The sequence below is a fragment of the Melopsittacus undulatus genome, chromosome Z (assembly GCF_012275295.1).
Source record: "Melopsittacus undulatus isolate bMelUnd1 chromosome Z, bMelUnd1.mat.Z, whole genome shotgun sequence".
Lineage (NCBI taxonomy): Eukaryota > Metazoa > Chordata > Aves > Psittaciformes > Psittaculidae > Melopsittacus > Melopsittacus undulatus.
The window spans coordinates 17,924,326-17,945,684 of NC_047557.1; the positions used below are offsets into that span (position 1 = coordinate 17,924,326).

Sequence of the window (21,359 nt, forward strand, 5' to 3'; positions counted from 1 at the left end):
AATATGTGTATGTTTTGCAAACCACTCTCCTTGGGGCCTGTAAAACAGATTGCATAACTGAAAGAAGGTTGACGCTTCTTAATAGGCTTTTCTACAATCCTAACCATAAGCATGAAAACTGTTGTAGTATAAGTGTATTCCAGTTTGATGCATCATTGTAGGCATGTGCAGTAATTAAGTGAAACAACAAACTGCAGGCAGAAGAGCTTTGAGATTCACTTTAAGCTTCACATTTTTGTGTCGCATCTTCCTAATAACCGCAAAAAAATATTCAAATGTTTATTATATTCATTACCACGTAGCTCAGTTCACTGAAGTACTTAAGTCTAATTCCAACCTTTCCAGCAGCATTCTTGGAGTTAGTAAAGTTAATCAGGACTTCAAAATACAGCAAGTTTTCTTCTTGATGGTTATTTTGAGAAGACACAGAATAAAAAGGTCTTATTCTGTCTCTTGGATAATACCTTTGGTTGCTGTTAATGCAACCATCCCATGCATACCCACATTTAACCATTACCAGTAGTTGCAGTGATTTTAAATCGCATGTCATGCAGGAAACTTGTATTTTCTAATAATACTTGAACTTCTCTCTGTTAAAAAGAATTTCCTGATCCATACATTATTGATTAACCCTCCTTAAATTTCATAAAGTAACAAAAAATTATGTTGAATGGTAAGTCATGAACAGTTAGCCATGTCTTTGGCAACAGGAGCTGTTTTTGACATAAGGAAAACTGGGTACTAGACAGGTGCTTATTTGTGACTCAGCCTCAACAAATATCAAAAGATCCAGGACTTGTCTAATTCTTGCCACAGCTAAGAGGAGACCATCTGATTGTCGCTGCAGGCTGCTGTCAGCCACAACTTCTCTCTGAGATGCAGTCTCTGGCAGCTGGCCTCTATGATGGACTCTGGTTTAGCTCAGGGCTTCTTTTCCCCAGCTTACTCTGCTCCTTTCTCCTGTGGCTTCTTCTCAGCCTCCATCTCAGCTTGCACACATCTGTGCTGCATCCCTGCACTGCTTGGCTGGAGCATGACCCAGCCTGGCATGTCTGTGCTATAGCTCGTGAGTCCTGCTGGTTCAGCTAATTTGATGCCATATGATTGCTTCCCACAGGTATCCTAAGTGGCAGCAATTTCCACATGCTCATTACATTTTTCTGAGGCATGCTTAGTCCTGTTGGAAAGGTGCTTAAGAATTTCACTGATGGTTAACAACTTCTTTCCAGATTTCTGATCTGTGTTTCTGTCAGTTTGGTTTTGGGGAAGTACTTTGTGTTTAGTTGAAAAGAACAGCTCCTATCTCCTACATGTAAAATCTCCTTTCTGTATTTAACACCCCACAACTGCTTTTGTTTGTCCTTTGATTTGCTAAATAAACACATATTTTTGCTGTATTCCACATGAGTGTTTCTAGGGCACTATATAGTGTATTTTTAGTTTCCCTGTCTCAACTGCAGGCACTTCTTTCCATGTATCTTTAGCCCATATTTGATTTGTATGCTGGCTGCAAGCCTATGTCACCCTGCAGTCAGACAGTGCCTGATCAGCCTACTGTTCACTTTTCCACTCAATGAGCAACTAGTTTATGTCCACATTTCTTAACATTAGTCCTTCAGGACAAGTCTATGCCCCTTTCTACTATTCCAGTTTTCAGCTTCCTCGGTTCTTCATATGTGATCTCCCAGTTTATCCCTGCATTAATGTTGCGTCTTAAGCTTCTAACTGTTACAACACTAGAACATTTGAACATGTCATTATTTTTTTAAGAACAGCAAAGTTTATTAGAACATTTTAGAACATTTCTATTTTTTTCTTCGAGATTAACATCACAATTTTGAATTACCATTAATTAATACAGAAGGAAAGTAGAAAATAGGCAAATGGGATTAATCTAAAAAGAACTTTAAATTAAAAAACAATTTTAAAGACTAGTAGCACTCTTCCAGCTTCACAGTTACCAATATAGATGTTTTATGTTACCAATGTTACCATTATAGACATTTTATACCCCTCACCTCCCCAAATACCCATCTTTTCCAGTAAAACTAATCATGCCCCATGTAGCAGCTAAAAAGAGCACTTATCTCAAGATCAGATTATGTAGATGTATTTCCTTTCTCTTGTATAGAAAATCTGCCATCTTGTCAAATATGCTAAGGTAGTTTGAGGTGGCCCACCACTGGTAAACCAATGTGTGATTTTCGGTTTACTTCTGCCTTTAACTGTCTTTTTGCAATATTCTTGAGGAAAGGGTCATAGTGCTATTCACTCGCTCTTCCTAAATAGAGATGGTGCATTTTATGTTCCTAACATGTTTTTTATTCAAAAAGAAAATCCCTCCTGGTCCCCCAAATATCCTCATTTAAAAATACTGTCTCAGTGTCCATCTTTTTATCTAGGTACTTTTGCATCTATCCTTCTAATATCAGAGGTGTGGCTGTCATGCAACCAGCTGGTTGATTGAGCTGAAAACGTTTCTATTACAGAGATTATTTTCAGCAAAGAAGCAAGATTATTTTCCCTGAAAGGCAGTGAAGTATGAGGCTGAGGGCTAAATAGGACAGTGCATGGTGCGAGTCGTCACCCTCCCCTGAGAAGATGAAAACGTTTAGGTTATAACTATTTTCACAAAGTGAATTTCCTTTGGGAACAAGGCTTCTCAAACTAATATATGTGTGTGTGTTTACTGATCACTAAACCCTTCACTCTGCTCGCACTGTCGGAGGTAATCTGATTTACCGCAAGGAAAACTCTTGCATCTCCGCGGTGTCCTGCATGCTCGTGGCTCTGGTGCCACCTCCTGGTTAGTCGGAGAACTTCTCTGCAAATGTGCAAATACCAGCCCAAGGTTTAAACTAATAGTTTGTAGTGCTGGTGGCTTAAAGCAGCGCAGATTGCTTGCAGACCAAGTCACACTCTCTAGTTGTTATAGTCGTGCATAGTCTGGAGGGGTCATCTTGCGGAAGGAGGCACTAAGATTATCATGAATAGAAAATCCATTCAGTGAGAAAGCCTGTGAGAGGGGTTACACTGCGATTGCAAGGGATTTTGCTTGATTACCCAAGAGGGCTCCTCTGATTCTATATGCCTGTAGCTCTGCTTGTTGTGCTTTCGTGTATGGATAAAGTAAGACAAATATTTGTCATTTTTATAGTTTCTTTTTGTTGTTACTTTTAAGACTTGTGGTCCTTTGTGGGCACAGCAGTGTGGAAGCCAGTACTATGCAACAGGAATCTGTTCTGAAATCAATCCAAGTTTCCAGCTCCTACGAAGCTTTACTCCTGCTATTCAAAGTAAGACATCATGTGCAAAACAGATTCTATTAAGAAATTATATCAAATGAAATCAAGATTTGTTCTGTCAGGGACTACTAATTTGTAATTTTTATTTTTTTTTAAATTTTTTTTAATATATGTGCAAATAACAAAGTCCTGTGATTCACACGTAAGGAGTTACAAACCATAACCCAATGCCAGTATAAATATGGACTCATTCCTCTGAATTAAGAGGCACAGCACCAGTGTAGGCTTAAAATCTGCATATGCTTCTGTTGAATCCTCATTCTGGCAAAAGCTTCTTGATCTGAAGTGTTGAGACCTAAAAGTATACCTCTGAATTTAGCCAAAGAGTTGTATTGAGACTGAAAGAGTCTTTAATGTCCACTTTTTATTTTTTAGAGTGTTCCTTCCTTATAGACATCGTGGTGGTTTGTGATGAGTCAAACAGCATTTATCCCTGGGATGCAGTACGGGCATTTTTGAAAAAGTTTGTACAAGGCTTAGACATAGGCCTTAACAAAACCCAGGTAAGTCACAGACCTCTCAGAGAGAGACCAAAAAACAAAAAGACAATGGGTTTTGCTAGCAAATGTAAAGAAAACCAAGTGCACTACAGTAACACCTAAAACCACAGGTTATGCTGTTGTCCTGTACCTTTCAGTATTGTTTTTTATTTCACACCTAACCTGTTTCAAAAGGGATTAGTAACTTGATTCAAACATAAACCAACTTAAATAAAAGTCTAGGTTATAGCTAGGGGAGTCAGATCTCTTTCATGCCTTATGTGTAAAAGTAATTAAAATACAGCCTGTGGGCATGTGGTAAAAGTAGAATAGATTATTTACAGGTTTTTCATATGGGTCTTACTTTCAACTGCTGAATCTTTAAAATAGTTTTTCCTGCTTGGTTACTCTCTGATCTTTGTGTTCTTTTTTCCTTTTAGTTTGATAATGGTTAGGAAAATTTTACTGCTTGCTTTTTTTGCGGGGGGGGGGAGGGGGGGTTGTGGGGTTTTTTTTAAAAACATTTTCTGTCTTTGCAGTTGTCCATTTTCCATAAACAGTTCTGGGAACAAAGACTGGGGCACTGGAAATCTCTCTCCCAAAGGCTGCCTTCTTCCTTGGGCTAGTTTGGAAGTGAGGTGCTTAAAAGCTAGGCTTCTTGCTCACTGCTAGGCTTTCTGAACCTCACCTTTAGCATCATATCTTTTTTTTCCTTTCATATTAAATGTACTTAGCTTATGTCTTTAGCTTCACATCTATTAAAATAAATAGGGTTTGCAGTGCTGTTAAGTAACTAACCTTTAGGATTTTCTTAGAAGAGATCAGATAGGGGTTCTCTCAGCTTGTAGAATTTTTTGCTATTTTCTCATTTTTCCCAGAGCTCTTCATACTGTCACTATCCATCAGCTCTTCCAGAAGTAACCAAGCAAACATTTAATGCCTACTATTTCAGATTGTTTGCATTAACATAATGTAGTCCATAATAAATGACATAAGGTGCAAGAGCATTATAGCTTTCTTTGCTTTCCAAATCTGTTAATATTAATTGGATTTATATGTGTTGGAAGAAAATGATAACCTCATCCCATGTGCTCTGCAGAACTTTTACTCCAACATGATAAATAAGTGTCATGATTATATGTAAATGTAATGCGTGATGATCTAACATAATTTCTTTATTGCATAGGTGGGTTTAATTCAGTATGCTAATAATCCCCGTGTAGTGTTCAACTTGAGTACATATGAAACAAAGGATCAGGTTGTTAAAGCAATGGCAAGAACGTATCAGAAGGGAGGAGACCTCACTAATACTTTCAAAGCCATTGACTATGCAAGGTAAAATACACTGATGATTACTGTGCAACTGTTGTAACTTCTGTTACAAGAAAATGAGCACATCCTGAATTTCATTCCCACTGGGAGTGCATATGCTTGGAGCCTCTGAGGAGGTTCTCAGCACCAGGCAGAATCATTCAGGTACATTTAGAATGCCCTATGCAGAACAGTAGAAAGATAAGTAAACTAAATTTGCTCAAAACTATGGGGTTAAACCCTACACTAAAGTAATTCCGGTACTCAACAGAATTGTTTGAGCTGCCACAGATGTCTAAATATGACAGTTCATTGAAAACTGTGGACAAGCTTTTAGGAAAGATACAAAACCATTGAAAGAAATAAAAAGTGTATCCAGGGATTCAGTGGGACCAGTAACACTGGTGTTCTGTTGTCAGTTTGTCATTGCAGCACCAGCAGCATGCAGAATGTGCTGTGACAGAATACATATACAAACCAGGTCTGTTTCTCAGTAGGAAGATGCTATTTTGCAGGACAGAACTCTAGGCCAAAATACGTAATGAAACAAATGGCCCTGAAAAATTTGTTTAGGAACGTACTCAGTCTTCAGTGGAGTTAATATTTGCAGTAGTATTGAGGAACCTTTTATTAATACTCTTCTTATATTTGAACTTGGTGGACCCAATTCCTGGCTACTCTGGTGTTATAAAATATTATAGCTCTGACAAAAAAAAAAACCACCCTTTTTTTACATAGAAGCACTTGTACGGAAAAAATATCGTTTTCCCTGGCATGTACATTTCTATCAGAAATAATGCCCAGTCCCAGCTGGATTTTTTTCTACTTCCTTGATTACATTACTGATGACTCTTTAGGCTGTGCTTTGAGAAGAAGCTGTCAGGACCATAACTGAAAATTCTTGTTGCAGATTGTTAATTTACAAATTAAAAAGTCAGTGATGGACATTATTCATTACAGTATATATACTGAATTCTATCCATTATAAATTGACATGTGATAAATCTAATTATTTTATAACAGACAGCATGCCTTCTCACCTGAATCAGGAGGACGTCCAACAGCCACAAAAGTAATGGTTGTTGTGACCGATGGTGAATCACATGATGGCTCCAACTTGAAAACAGTGATAGGTAAATGCAATGAAGACAACATAACCAGATTTGGCATTGCTGTAAGTAATACTATAATTATATATATTATTGCAGTTTTTGAAATATAATTTTGTTGTATATGTATGAAAGTACACATGTATATAGAAGCTGTATATAATGCATGCATTATTGCAGTGGTGAGACTGAAACTAAGGTAGCATCAATCTCCATGAACTAGCAAAATATTGGTTGTCTTCAACTGATGAAAAAGTAAAAAAAAAGTAAAATAAAATTACTTGAGCAACTTTATTGGTTTTCTCCTTTGCCTTGGTTTATGTATTTTTCCTGTCTGAATGGTCCCCTGTGTAGGAATACAGTTTGATATCAATTCAGTAATATGAATGGAGATAATCAAATTGAATTGAAGGGAATTAACACCATGATTTCCTTTACTCTTCTTTCTGTTTCTTTTTTTACCCTAGGTTTTGGGATACTTAATCAGGCATGAGCTTGATACTAAAAACTTAATTAAAGAAATCAAAGGAATTGCTAGTTATCCAACAGACAAGTATTTCTTTAATGTGTCATCTGAGGCTGCACTACTGGAAGAAGCAGGAACACTTGGAGAGCGCATTTTTAGTATAGAAGGTAAATACTTCTCAATGTCTCTGAAAAATTAGATCAGATAAGCTAAATATTTTATTTAGCTTCACCCTAGTGTACTACTGTGAAAGCAAGGGACAGCTGGAACTGCAGGCTGATCTCTGCTCCCCAGGAGGGCTCTGGTTTGCGCAGGTGTTTCCCCAGCTATGCCACCGCTAAGTCTGAGCTTCAAGTTAGTTTCTGCAGTTTGTGGTAAATACTCCTCAGTTGCTGAAAACTTCAGTCAAGTCATGGGATCCAATGGGGGCTTGTCTGTATGGGTCCAAATGTATTCAGAGCTATTACCGCTGGAGGAGTAAAGGTAACTTTATGCCTGTAAGATTGACCTGTATGACTTAAAGCAAGTGTAAATCAGAAATACAAATCAGAAGACTAGGTGTACTGTTTGGAGGAAGGTGCTGTAAAAGCGACTCCGAAACACTTTGTCACCCCTAAACTCAACTTTTTTAATGTCAAATTTAGACCTTCCTTGAGAGACTTGTGACCTGCTCTCAGTCTTCCCTAAGGAGCTTTTCCTGGCTGTGACCTTCCTGTGCTCAGGATAAAATTCTCCCTTCCTTCACCTCTGTCCTTTACGAGGCTTATGATGCAAATCAAGTCAAAGGGATTAACCATGCCAAATGTAAGGTCCTACACCTGGGTTGGAGCAATTCCAGGCACAGCTACAGGTTGGGCAAAAAGGAAATTCAGGGCAGCCCTGCGGAGAAGGACTTGGGGGTGTTGGTCAAAGAGAAAATGAACATGAGCCAGCTTCAGTGTGAGCTTACAGCCTAGAAAGCCAACCGTATCCTGGGCTGCATCAAAAGGAGCGTGACCAGCAGGTCGAAGGAGGTGATCCTCCCCCTCTGCTCTGCTCTCATGAGACCTCACTTGGAGTATTGTGTGCAGTTCTGGTGTCCTCAACATAAAAAGGACATGGAATTGTTGGAACAAGTCCAGAGGAGGGCCATGAGGATGATCAGGGGACTGGAGGCCCTCCCCTATGAAGTCAGGCTGAGAAAGTTGGGGCTGTTCAGCCTGGAGGAGAGAAGGCTGCATGGAGGCCTCATAGCAGCCTTCCAGTATCTGAAGGGAGGCCTATAAGGATGCTGGTGAGGGACTATTCATTAGGGACTGTAGTGATAGGACAAGGGGTAATGGGTTGAAACTTAAACAGCAGAGATTTAGACTGGATATAAGGAAGACATTCTTTACTGTTAGGGTGGTGAGGTACTGGAATGGGTTGCCCAGAGAGGTTGTGAATGCTCCATCTCTGGCAGTGTTCAAGACCAGGTTGGATGAAGGCTTGGGTGATATGGTTTAGTGTGAGGTGTCCCTGTCCATGGCAGGGGGGTTGGAACTATATGATCTTGAGGTCCTTTCCAACCCTAACTATTCTATGATTTTATGATTGGTTGAGCTCTTCCTCTTGAGTTTTGCTGAGTATCCCCCATTAAATTCCCTTTACTTGAAGCTCATCTATCTGGTTTAGGAAATATTCCCAGATGTCACAGTATTTTTCAAGACAATTACAACAGGTTTTTATAATTTCTATATGACAATAATAGTTCATACTGTGTTTGAAAGTCATGAATATGTCAGTTATAAAAGCTGCTAATTTCAGTGTGTTATTAGTGCTTCCTAGGAAACAGAGAGGTTATCTACAGTGACAAGATTGTGCAAGCAGATTCAAGGCATCTTTATCATGGTCTTCTGCCTTTTTTGGAAGGGACTCATAGTATTGTGGTTCTATCTTACCAATTTGCCATTAAATCCTCCAAATATTCTAGTTTATCGGCTCACTTTTCTGTTGCTTATAAGCATTGGAAATATTTTATCAAAATTGGTGGATTTGGAAAAAAATAATGTACAGCACTGTGTAGCTATACTCAGAGGCAGCAAGATTGGTTCTCCTGTCTGGTTCTATAGGCTTAATGATACATGAATATCTGTTTTACCAGGTACAGATCAAGGTGATACATTCCAAATGGAAATGTCACAGGTGGGCTTCAGTGCGTATTACTCACAAAACCAGGTATGTGATTTTAATTATTTAATGATAAAATGTGATGTAATTATCTACACATGAATGTTTAGAAGTGCAACAAAATAAGACACTAAAAACCACACTGACCAGTTTTTTCACAAGCAGAGGAATGTCAAATCATCGTTTGTTGTTTTTTTTCTTCTACTTGAATACCACAAAAATTACTTCTAGTAGCTTGTATATCTCTAAAATAAAAATATGTTAACATGTCAACTTGAGTAAGTTTCTTTTATGTAATGATTTTGGGAGGTGTTAATACAATGATTTCAGTGATTTCTGAGTTCATGTAGCATGAAAAATTCAATTTCCCCAATTTAATATTTTGCAGTTGAGTAACTCATAGAAATTGAAACCATATTTTAAAGACAGTATATTTCTAGGCAGTCACCAAGATATAGATAAATCAAATCTGAAAAGAATTTGCCTAATATTTATAAAGTTAATAATAGTTTTAAAAGAATATTTTACTTAGAATAGTAAAGCAGATATATTTTTCATGCTAATAAATTTTAATATTATCTTGACCAAATAGGTCCTCTTTGTAAAATTCTAGTGTTGTTCAAGAAACTTTCAAGTGAAAATACATAGCGTTTTTTTCTTTCTTGTATCTTTGTATTTGCACCAATTGAAGTTTTAATTTATCAAGCGTGTGATGCTAGGAAATGGCAAAAATTAAGAGATTTGGGAGTTTCTTCAGAAAAATTACATCTCCTGTTTTCATTGCAGTTTGCTATAGCGACCTCTCGGTTCACTGAAGAATTTTAATAATGTGAATAATCTAAACTATATTTCTTTTCCATGTACAAGTCTAAGTGTTTCTGTATGAAGTATTCTGAATAAGAAGCCATAGTAATTTGGATTTTATCTTTAAGCATTCTCTCAAGAACATCTCCTTGCTTAAGGAATTAAATTTGGTATCTTTTTCCATCAGCTGTTGTGTCCTGTCATTGGCACCTTTGTTGGCAAAAAGAGGGGGTTTGCTTTTTCTTACAGTTTTGTTTTTGTGATCCTCAGTCTCCTGATGATCATGAGTGCATAAAAGCAAGATCAGCATCAAGGTGGACATGTTTAGTAAATTATTAGTGATTAAATAAACCCATTTCATCTTGAGTTGCAGTGCCATGGGAGCTAAAGCAGTTACCTACCTTCTTGCAGTAGAGGGATGATAATCACTCTTAGCAGGGCAGTAAAGTCATGCATGTAAGTTGTAACAATAAGCAGCTCCAGTAACCTGCTTACATTAGATGGTAAATCACTGCCTTAGACACAGCGATGTAGGAAATTATGCATAATAACTTCAGCTTTGCTAAAACTTTTTCTAAACTAGGTAGTTCTAAAATGTTGATTTTTATTTTTTAAAGGATGTTCTGCTGCTAGGTGCCGTTGGGGCCTATGACTGGAGTGGAACAATAGTACAGGAGTCTTCAGAGATAGTCACCACCTTTCCAAGCCATGTGTTTGAGAAGATCCTACAGGACAGAAATCATAGTTCTTACCTGGGTAAGGAGCTGAAATACAAATCTGGACATGTATCAAACCTTCATTAAGATTCTTAGAAGATTCTGCTCCAGCCAGATTCCTGTTAATAACTGATTTCAGAATTGACTGAACTGAATTGACTTGCTGTTGTTTCATCTGTTCTTACGCTTTCCTTGGCCTTATCCAGTTCATAGTTTCAGGAGTACTGCTGCAGATTAACAGAGGTCTCATTTATAAGGCCCATATATTTTCTGACATGTGTTTTTGTGACTCAGTAAAGCCAGTCAGTTTGTCTTCTCAGATCATTGAAATATTTTCTGCAAGCCTACAATGTGCCTGCTCTGGCGATTCATCCCTGAATAATGGTGCTACATTAAGCACATATGACTAACTTATCCTTCAAGTTATTTAATGGGATGCTATTCTTGCAAATAACATGGTGTTTTCCTTACAGCTTAGCATTACTTGCATCCAGCATAATGAATAAATCTAAATGTAACCTAATGAGCAGTTGCTCTTCTGCCTGTCTGATCTCTTCAGAATTTCTATTCCTCCCTTTTCTGGAATATTTTTTAAAAGATGAGGTAATTTTCTTTCATCACTTCTCCACAAGGAATTTTTAGAATACTGGCCTTAATCTTTTTGGAGCAAACAATGCTGTTGTCTTTTCTGTCTCTTCATTTTCCTTCCACCTTGTTCTATCCCACATCAAGAGCTCTCCATAACCAGGTCTCTCTCACAAGCTCGGGGAAGCCCATTCTAAATCATAGAATCATAGGACGATTTGAGTTGGGAGGGATCTTAAGAGATCATCCAGTTCCAACCCCTCTGCCATGGGCAGGGACACCTTCCATTAAGGGAGATAGCTAGATTAGCCCCTGTTCTGCACTGTACCTCTCACTTGAAATGGCTATGTGTTGTCTTACTTAGGAACATGTGGCCCTATCTTTCAGAATGAAATCTTGGCCTGTTATTACTTATTGAACTTCAAATCTCCAGTGGTATTATCTCCCTAAAAAAACAGTGTATGGACACACACCTGAGTTAGACTGGTATATGTAATGATGAAAACATAATCCTTTCAGACTGTGCTTCTCACATTGTCTGGTAGCTTACTAAAGACATGCGCATTCTGTCCAGTTACTGGGATTTTGTTATTCAGTTTAGCTATAGTCTTTATAAAGGATGACTTTGTTTTCTTCTGTTAAAATAAATTTACTGTAATTAAACCACAGAAATGTGAAATATGTACTAATGATAGGTTTATAGTGCTAATACATGTTTAAAATATTTTCAGATATTAGAAGTTTCCTGAAAGCAAATAATGTTAGAATAATGGGAACAAGGATTAAAATGTTCAAAGAACTTCAATCAAACTAAGCCCTTCAGCTGACAAGTACTAATATAGCCCGTTCTATTCAGCCAAAGCACTGGGCTGTGGTTTGGTGAGCTGTGGGAAAATGTGCTGCAAGCTTTGCAGAAGCTAGGTGTTCCTCTCTACTTTGAAGGCTGGCCCAAATGTTCATCTCATGTTTCTCCTTTTTAATTCATTCTTTGCACTCTTTTTCCTACCTCCCTCACAAGCATGACATTTTTGTGGTCTATGTAGGCTAAACTATTGACCATGCTATTCTGCAAACCTGTTTCAACTTGATCTGTGTGTCATTGTTCTCTCCAGAAGACTATTGCAAATTTTATGCATATGTGACAGCTTCACTTCTCTGGAAGCATCAGTTTCTTTCACTTAACATACCAGATTGACTCATCCTCTGCACCTTTATGGATAACCAACTGACAACTTGTAGTTAATGGTCTCCCACACATGTTAAATGTTGGCTTCTTTCCCTAGGTTATTCTGTTGCTGTTCTCTCAACTCAGAGCTCCGCCTATTTTGTTGCTGGTGCGCCAAGATCCAACTACACTGGCAGAATAGTGATTTATGATGTTGACAGTGATGGTAATATCACAATTGTGCAGTCCCAGAGAGGCGAGCAGGCAAGTGTATTTTGGTCATGAATGCAGATTTTGGCAAGCATCTGTTTTTATAGACACAGCAGTAAACGGCAGTTTGTTTTGAAAATTCCTTTCTTGCAATGCATTTAGAATCCACTTGAACTTTTGTCTGCCTCTAGACTATTTCAATGAAGTTAACTGTAACTCTTAAACAGTATTTTAGGAAGTCATCCAGTTAGTGGTAAAAGATAATGTACAAAGCTACTTAATGTCTTATTTGTCAACACTTCTGATTGGGAGAGGCTCAGTGAGCTCCACTTGGCCCAAGAAGTTGTGAAATAGATGACATCGAAAGAGAGATTTAGAAACTCATTCTCTTTTTCTCCGTCTGGAAAATAGCAGTGATTTTATATTATTTTAGTTTTGTATGTTTGTAAGACAACCAGAAATCAGGTAATTTCCTGTGCACAGTTTAATATAAAAAAAAAAACATGCTTCCCATAGCTTGTTCTCTCTTTGCATCCTTATTGCCGAGTAGTAAAGCCATAGCAGCCACTCCTGGGCAGAAACAGTGGACACATTGTAAGAATGTGGTTCTTCAAACACTGAAGTATGTTATATAGTAATTTCATTCCAATGGGCAGTTTCACTCTTTAGTATTGGACTATTTCTGAGTGTAAATTTTCTGAGTCAGGTGTTAAAGCATTATGCTTTTCAAAATCTCTTACTACTGATTTCAGATTGGCTCATACTTTGGCAGTGTAGTGTGTTCAGTGGACGTTAACAGGGATTCTGTGACAGATGTGCTGCTTGTGGGTGCACCAATGTTTATGAATGACCTGAAGAAAGAGGAAGGGAGAGTATACATGTTTTCCATCACAAAGGTAAGAATGGCACTGTAGCAAAGCTGGCATAAGCATCTTGCCTCTCCATCAACTATAAGTGCTGATATTTTCATTTGCAGCTGGAGGGTTTTACTGCTTTTCCCTAGACTACGGTTTTATCAAGGAAAAAGCAGTCCAAATTGCCACAGTACTTAGTGACAATATCTATTCCGTTAAATCAGAGCATGAGCGGAAGAGTGATCTACACCGCAGTTACATGTTGCAGAAGACTGGCTCAAGCTGGCATTGCTTCAGACTAGGTTCTTTCAAAGCGGACTGGCCACCTGCATGCTAAAAAGCCTCTTCAGGGCCTAAGTCGCTATTTAGTGTATGTTTTTCAAAGCATTAGAAATATTGTGAGTGGTATTTTTGTAATGAGAAAGGAGCATGTGATTTTCCCAGGTTGTGGCACAAAGGTAGGGGTAATTGTGCCAAGCCTGCCTGGTTATGGTTAGAGGACTGTGGAGGGAGTCCTTCCAGTGTGATCTTGCCTATTCTGCTTTCAGGAGCAGCTGCAGACTTTACCCAGAACTGTTTGTGCGTGTAATCTGGGAACAAACCAGCTGGCACATGCCAAAATGGAGGCAATAAGCAAGTTAGTAGCTAAGCACTACTAGTGACAGGGGGCTGCTGTTCTAGGTGGCTTCCTGGTCCTGATTTTAGGTGCTGTGGCAGGCACTGTACACAAATATGAGGTTGACCATTTCTCTGAAAAACTTAGCTCAAGCTTTTTTGCTAATTAATCGTTTTCCGTTTGACTTTGGCAACTCTGTTTAACACCTAACAGTATTCCCCAAACTGTTCTAATAAATGCTCTTTTGCCAGCTTCTGTATTGTTTGTAGACTTTCACACTGGATGGTTGCTATTACTCATGTTGTCTCCTTTGTTCAGTGTTATTTGTCTGATGCTGACTGACTGTATTTTTCATTCAGACCTGTAGTAAGTGTTTTCAGAATATCTGTACTAACAGTCCTCAAGCCTCTGGTACTTTTGAACAGTCTTTCAAGCAATCACTGGACATCTGGATATCAAAGTAAATTAATACCTGTCATCCATGAGCAAAAACAGAACACAGTCTTTTTAACTAGGTAGATCATAATCAAATTGCCGCGGCCAGGTGGAGGGGAGAAAACACCGACACGATGTAGGTTCACGAAATACTCCGTTTATTGATTACAAGGCTGCTCTTAATATACTGTCCCACACGCAATCACGCACTACTTGATTGGCTACTTCACTCTGCCCGCGAGAGGTACACGCTCCACTTTGCCTCTCCTGATTGGTTTCACACCTTCGCTTCAGCTTAGCGTTACATCATGCTTCTGGCATCTTGTTATTGCTCTCCTGTTTTGCTGACCTTGATGCTTCCTCTTCCAGCCTGGGGTCAGAGGCTCACTTTCTCACAGCTTGCTGCAAGCCTGTTAAAGCGCCCATGCTCGACCCCCAACATCAAATAAATAGAGAAGGATAATCCTTTTCAGCAGCATCTCACAGAGCCACAGGAAACTGTGTACGCTAAAACAACTTAGGGTAGATGGAGGTGCTGGAAGTGGCACTGCTGGCAGTTGATGTTGGTCTTTGACCGTGGAATTAGACACAAAATAGGGAAGAAAGATGAAAGGATTTTTTTTCCATGTTTTGAAACTGAATAAATGCGAAGACTATCCTTACAAGTTTTAGTCTTTGTCAAGCATAAGATTTAAGATTATTTAAAAGTATAATGAAAAAAATATTTTTTATTATTTTTAGGAAACCTGGTTTTGTGTGCAACTTGTCTGTGTTGCACAAATAATAGTTTTTTGGTCATTTTTCGTAAATAACTTGGCCTGTATTTCTAAGATTTTAAGCACAGTATGATAACTGAGGTTAAAGATGAGAACGATACTTGCCAGAGGGCTGAATTTAAGCTAGTGTAAATGTGATTATTTAACTATAAAGATCTCCAATCTTTCTTTCTTCATTTGTACTGCAGAGGTCAGGAGTTTAGCATTTGGACACATGTTTTTTGCATTAGTTTAGTTAGGAAATTCCATTTCTGTTTCAAAGAATTATGTCCAGTTACATAATTTCTATTCCCTCTGCATAAAAATTGGTAATCCAAAACTGGAAACTGTATTTTTCAATGTATTGTGAAACTTTCAGAACAGTCAGATGAGGACAGTGAGAGCATTTAGGCTTCATGCATATGGTTATATTTGCTGTTACTGCTTTGCATAGCATGCTTTGATTTTGCTGTGTAATGCTTGCCAAGATTCTGGGACATAATGCAAACTGAATGGACAGTACAATGGGGAAGGAATTCAGGGTTGAGCAGTCCAGGGGGAATGTACTGGAAAACAGAAACAAGAAACAATGCACATAGATACTACTTCTTTGTCTAATCTGGTGCAATGATAGTGATTTCGCTGTTTCTTCTTTTTCCTTTTTTAAAGGGAGTTTTGGATCAACAAGCACTCTTGGAAGGTCCACAGGGGTCAGAAAATGCTCGCTTTGGATCAGCAATCACAACACTTGCAGATATTGATTTGGATGGCTTTAACGATATTGTAATAGGCGCACCACTGGAAAACCAAAACTCTGGAGCAATTTACATTTACAATGGATTTCAAAAGACTATACGTACCAGATATTCTCAGGTAAATAACTTTGTTGCATAATGCTGTACTCAGTGCCTTTAGATCTGCTAGAGGCAAACAGAAGGATTTTCTGTTAGTTGGCTATTGTTTCATCCTCTTAAAAGACTAGTGTTATTTTCCCGATTCATTTCAAGTTTCGTGCCTCAGCCCATTCTGGTTGATGTTGTGGTACTTATAACTGAAATATAGAGGAAAAGGACATGCAAGATGCTCCACCTAAGCTTCTTACCATTTTTGGTGCCTGTGTATGAAGTAACCTAATTTCTGATGCAGTTTTGGACATCCATTATTCAGGTTTTTAGAGCTGATTTACAGCAATGAAGATTAAATAAATCCCAGCTCTGTAAATTATAAATATGTAGTATTAAGTGAAAATACTTTCAAGAGTCTTTGCATATCCTATATGCTAATATAATGGCAATTTTAATGTCACTTTTCCATGCAGACTTTCTAGTTGCAGAAAGCATTTGTTAGAAGTATTGTTAAGCTTCCTATTCCTTGAGTTGCTCAATGTAAAATGAAAAAGTTTCCAGTAAATACTAGCTGGCATACAGCAGTCAGTTAGTTGATTTACTCCCAAGACAGAAAAATCCAGTCCATTGTCTGCTCCAACAGGGGAGGAAAAAGTGATTAAAAGCATTGGAGAAAACAGCCACAAATGCACTTAGTTTAAACAATACATTGTATATGCAGGGAGTATGAGTGAAAATCTGTTGCTTAGGCTACTATCTACAGACTTAAGCATGCTTGTGGCAAACTCAGTAACCAAACTTTCTTCCTCAGAAAATTTTAGGATCGGATTCTGCTTTTGGACAACGGCTCCAATTCTTCGGAAGATCAGTAGATGGCCATAGAGACTTAGATGACAATGACATTACTGACTTATCAGTTGGTGCTGATGGAAAAGTGATTCTGCTATGGTTGGTAAACTTTTTTAGAAAGGAAGTGCTTAATGATTCAGATGCAAGTTGAGTATTTAGTTAATGAAACAGCAAAACAAACAAAAAGCTCTTTTATTCCATGTGTTCAGAGCTAACACACTTATTTCCTCACCAGTGCTGTCATAGCTAGCTGAAAACCACCATTAGACTAAACCTCTTTTAAGCATGTATCATCAAACCATTGAAAGCCAAGGCAGCATGTGGAGGCAGAGCTAGGGCATTCAGGGAAAGGCAGATGGCAGAAGCTGCCAGGAGTGTCCTGGGCCCAGATGAGGAGGGCCAGGAGACACCCCTACCTGCTGCTGCTGCTGTGCAGACACATGGTCAGTCCACAGGGAAGGAGCAGCAACAGGGAATGGAGCTTGCTTGAGAGTTATTTGTGGATCCATTTTGTAGGTAAGGAACTGGCTGTGTGGTCACACTCAGAGTTGTGGTCAATGTCTCAATGTCCAGCTGGAGACAAGAAATGAGTAGTGTCTCTCAGGGGTCAGTGCTGGGACTAATCCTGTTCAACATCTTTGTCAGTGACATGGACACTGGGATTGATGTGCCCTCGGCAAGTCTGTCAACAGCATTAAGTTGTGTGGTGTGGTTGACACACTGCAAGGGATGCCATCCAGAGGGACCTTGACAGGCTCAAGATATGGGCCACTGCCAACCTCATGAAGTTCAGTAAGGCCAAGTGCAAGGTCCTGCACAAATACAGGCTGGGCAGAGAATGGATTGAGAGCAGCCCTGAGAGAAGGACTTGGTGGTTTTTGATGAAAAGCTGAACATGAGCCGGCAGTTTACGCTCAGAGCCCAGAAAGCCAACCATATGCTGGGCTGTATCAAAAGGAATATGCGCAGCAGGTTGAAGGAGGTGATCTTGCCTCTAATCTGCTCTCATGAAATCCCAGCTGCAGCCCTGCATCCAGCTGTGGAGCCTCCAACACAAGGGGAACCTTGTGGACCAAGAACAACCCAGACCTGTTGGAGTGAGTCCAGAGGAGGGCCACAAAAGATGACCAGAGAAGGCTGTAGTACCTCTCCTAGTAAGACCAGCTGAGGGAGTTGGAGAAGGCTTCAGAGACCTTATAACAGACTTCCAGTACATAAAGGGCCTACAAGAAATCTGGAGACAGAGGTTTTTACAAGGACATGTGGTACCAGGGAAGGTAGATTTAGATTAAGTATTAGGAAGAAATTCTTCCTGTGAGGGTGGTGGGGTACTGGCAGAGGTTGTCCAGAGAAGCTGTGGCTGCCCCATCCCTGGCATTGTTCAAGGCCAGGTTGGATGGGGCTTGGAGCAACCTGGTCTAGTGGAAAGTGTCCCTGTCCATGGCAGGGGGTTGAAATCCTTTAAGTCTTTAAGGTCCATTCCAACCCAAACCATTCTGTAATTCCTTGTAACAGCAGGTTGTACTTCAGTAGCCATAGCAGTTTTGAGAGCTGAGCCTGAGACAGGTGTTACCACTTTCCAAACAACCTGCATGACCTTTACTGGCTGGCAGGCTGGTATGGGGGAGAGGCTTACCCTGTAGAGAAAGGACAGAAAGCAGTGAAAGAGTTGGCACTTATTTCTGTTGAGAAGCCTATCTTTTCTGGCATGTGGCCTTTGCCAGAGCAATCTGAGTACTTTCAGAAAATAAAGAAAGGCTTCACAGAACCTAAATCTTCTGCCTCCCTAAGTACTATGTGTTTTCCACTGCTTGCTTGAGAAGCTAAATTAAAATACAGCTTGTTTTCCTATCTGTCACCTGTCTTTTCACTTGAGACTCCCCATTGTAAGAAGAAAAACATCACTGCATTGCTACGCATTTCATAATGAAAGAAGATTATTAAAAATAAATAGTCAGTTTGGACCTTCGGTCCACAATAAAGTGCTGCTGGTGGGCATTTCATTAAATAAAATGGTGCTCCTTGAAGTACCAGAAGTTTTTTTTAGATTTGATTAATGAAGATGCTCATTTTTCTTTCACACTAGCATTTGGTCTGATTAATGCATTTCACTTTTGATTTAAGTGTTTGGTTTTTACATGCAGGGCTCATTTGAAACTGTTTTTCAAAATCTTGATTAATTACATGAAATTTGTTTTTCTGAAAAATTAGATTTTTAATTAAACTAAAGAATTACCTTATTACCCTTCTTCACCCTCCCAGAAGAGGTCAGTAACTTCCCTAAAGGAGAAGAATGTTGCTTGTTGGGAAAACAGGACAAGGGCTCTGTTCTCTGTTATCTTCAGGGAAGGATTAGAACATCAGGATAGACACACTGATTATCCATTAATTTGACATAATGAAGTATTTATTGTCATTACTGAAAAATACTTTATTAACAAAAATCACTTATGTGCAAAGAAAAATAATTCTACCAGTGTCATTAAAAATGTTTACATTGGGAACCAAAAAAATACTTACAGATAGTAATAGACAACAGCTTCTACATTACCCAGTGCTCTTGGAAATGACATGCAACCTTTTAAAAATATTTTTCAGGTCACAAAGCATTGCAAATGTGTCCATAATTGCATCATTTAAACCTGAGAAAATCAGTCTGCTGAACAAGAACACAGAAATAACTGTCAAAATATGTTTTCAGGCTACATTTAGACCTGCTAAGAGAAATAATCAAGTGGGTAAGAGTATTTCAATGACTTGTCTTATTTTTTTAAAAGTCCATTATTCAAATGAGGAGTGGAAATTCTAAACACATATTTGAAGGTCAAGAAAGGCAAAATCAGTATCAAATGCTAGAGAAAGTGTTTTTAAGGCCTACTTTCATCACTGGCTCCATAATCTTTGAAAACTGAGGAATTAGCAGTATAAAGCAGAGCTGCATCCTTGCTGTTCAGCAGACCCCAGAACAGGTCATTAGTGAGCAGCTGATGTTTTTTCATCCTGCAGACTTTTCCTCTCTCTTTGGTAAAAAGAAAAAAAAAAAAGGTAAAAAATCCATAGGTTCAGTGCAGATGTCAGTGGGGAGAAGCTCTTCTTTTCAGAGGACAGGAGAGCACCAAATATTTCTGAGACCAACACTGGTGTCTTACAAAGCTATTTAGTTAAACATCATGGATAACACCAGTTGGACTGCTTTGGTGCTATGTATAGTGCCTTTAGGAACTTACAATTTGAGCTATAAAATAACAGTGAACTTCCACAGCATATTAGTCATAATATAAGGAGAAGAAGACAGAAATTATTATGTGATTGAAGAGGAGATGCAGATTCTTTACAGTCTCCTCAGAGTTCAGGGATACTGTTGCAAGTCCCCTTTATCTAGCATAATGCTGGCCCTGCTGCCTGGCTTCTTGCCTCAGCTGCAGACTCAGACATCTGCACTGGAGACTGGATTGATTGTCATTTAATATGCTCTCTGTGGGTGAGAAGGATTTGAACCTGGTTGACTGCTTTGGAAAGCACAAGACATTTATTTATTTATTTATTATTTTGTAATTTTTTTTTTTCATTTTGAGACTGCTCTGTGTGTAGCAAGCTATGAAAAAAGCAAAATATTTAGTGTGGTTTGGAAAGCCTGGTCACTCTGTAGCATTAAGCGTAGTAATGAAATCATGGGCAGTCATACTCAGCAAAGAACATACTGTTGTTCTTCTTGTAGCTATAAAGTACAATGCAACACTGGATGCAGATCTCCAGTCCTCTAGAGTGTCTTCTAGAGGATTGTTCAAGGAAAATAATGAAAGATACATGCAGAGAGATCTTGTGGTACGTCATGAGACTTGTGTTCATGACATCTTCAATGTACAGGTAAGTGCAATTGTGACAAAAATGATCAGAGGAAGATGATACAGAATTTTCTGTCTGTAAGATGAATTTCATGTGTGGCGTACTCAATGATTTACATTTCTGAAATCCCCCACAACTGAAAAACACTTAGTAAAATTTTGATTTCAAAGAAATTAGTAACTGTCAAATTCAGCACAGCTTCTTAGGATAGAAGAGGCAGTTTTTAATTATGTAGCTCAGCTCTGACATAACACAGACCCTTCATCCATAGTTTCAATAGATTTTACTTTCCCTCTGTGGAGTGAATTCTTCTGTAAGAACTAAGACATACATGCAAATGTTTTCTCTCAATCTAACAAGTTTCCAGGCAGCCTTCTTGTGAATGCTAGCTTCAGGCATATATTTAGGGAAAAAATACAAATAAGTGTCTCCATCTTTCTCTAGAACCAAAGACTGAACACAGCCCTGAAAGCGGCTTTAAGTCATCTGCATAATGCTAGTTCCAGTAGAGGACTTTGATTCTTGCTTTTCTTTGCAATGCAAATATCTTCAACTTCATCACATTTAGTGCTGTTGTGGAGCCATAGGGCTAGGCAAGTATTCATTCAGTACTAAGAAACAGAGGAGACAAGGTATATTGTGTTTTGGTATTGCTCAGGCCCAGCTGCTCTCTGTGATAAGGCAGAATGGAATAGGAATTTGACTTCTGCAGCCAGGTGAGAATGGAATTCAGCTGGTGTTTGCTTTTCAGGACCAGCTTCTGCAGCATAGAATCTGCATGTTCTTTAGTTCCAAAAGTCACTGTGCTGAATAGAGCCTCCAGGGATGATGCTAGAAAAATGAATTCTATCATGGAAGTGG

The 21,359-nt window shown here is 38.8% G+C and overlaps 1 protein-coding gene across 2 annotated transcripts in view; it reads left to right on the forward strand.

Moving 5' to 3' along the window:
- ITGA2 (integrin subunit alpha 2) overlaps positions 1-21,359 on the forward strand; it is a 71,331-nt gene that overhangs the window by 30,832 nt on the left and 19,140 nt on the right. For both annotated transcript variants that reach the window (XM_031051654.2, XM_034073289.1), the window contains 13 exons: positions 3,182-3,296; positions 3,681-3,808; positions 4,971-5,119; positions 6,119-6,269; positions 6,672-6,837; positions 8,793-8,866; positions 10,240-10,378; positions 12,207-12,352; positions 13,051-13,194; positions 15,628-15,831; positions 16,615-16,751; positions 19,251-19,390; positions 20,371-20,519. In XM_031051654.2, the coding sequence (XP_030907514.1) occupies positions 3,182-3,296; positions 3,681-3,808; positions 4,971-5,119; positions 6,119-6,269; positions 6,672-6,837; positions 8,793-8,866; positions 10,240-10,378; positions 12,207-12,352; positions 13,051-13,194; positions 15,628-15,831; positions 16,615-16,751; positions 19,251-19,390; positions 20,371-20,519 (1,842 nt within the window). The remainder of the gene's footprint in view (positions 1-3,181; positions 3,297-3,680; positions 3,809-4,970; positions 5,120-6,118; positions 6,270-6,671; positions 6,838-8,792; positions 8,867-10,239; positions 10,379-12,206; positions 12,353-13,050; positions 13,195-15,627; positions 15,832-16,614; positions 16,752-19,250; positions 19,391-20,370; positions 20,520-21,359) is intronic.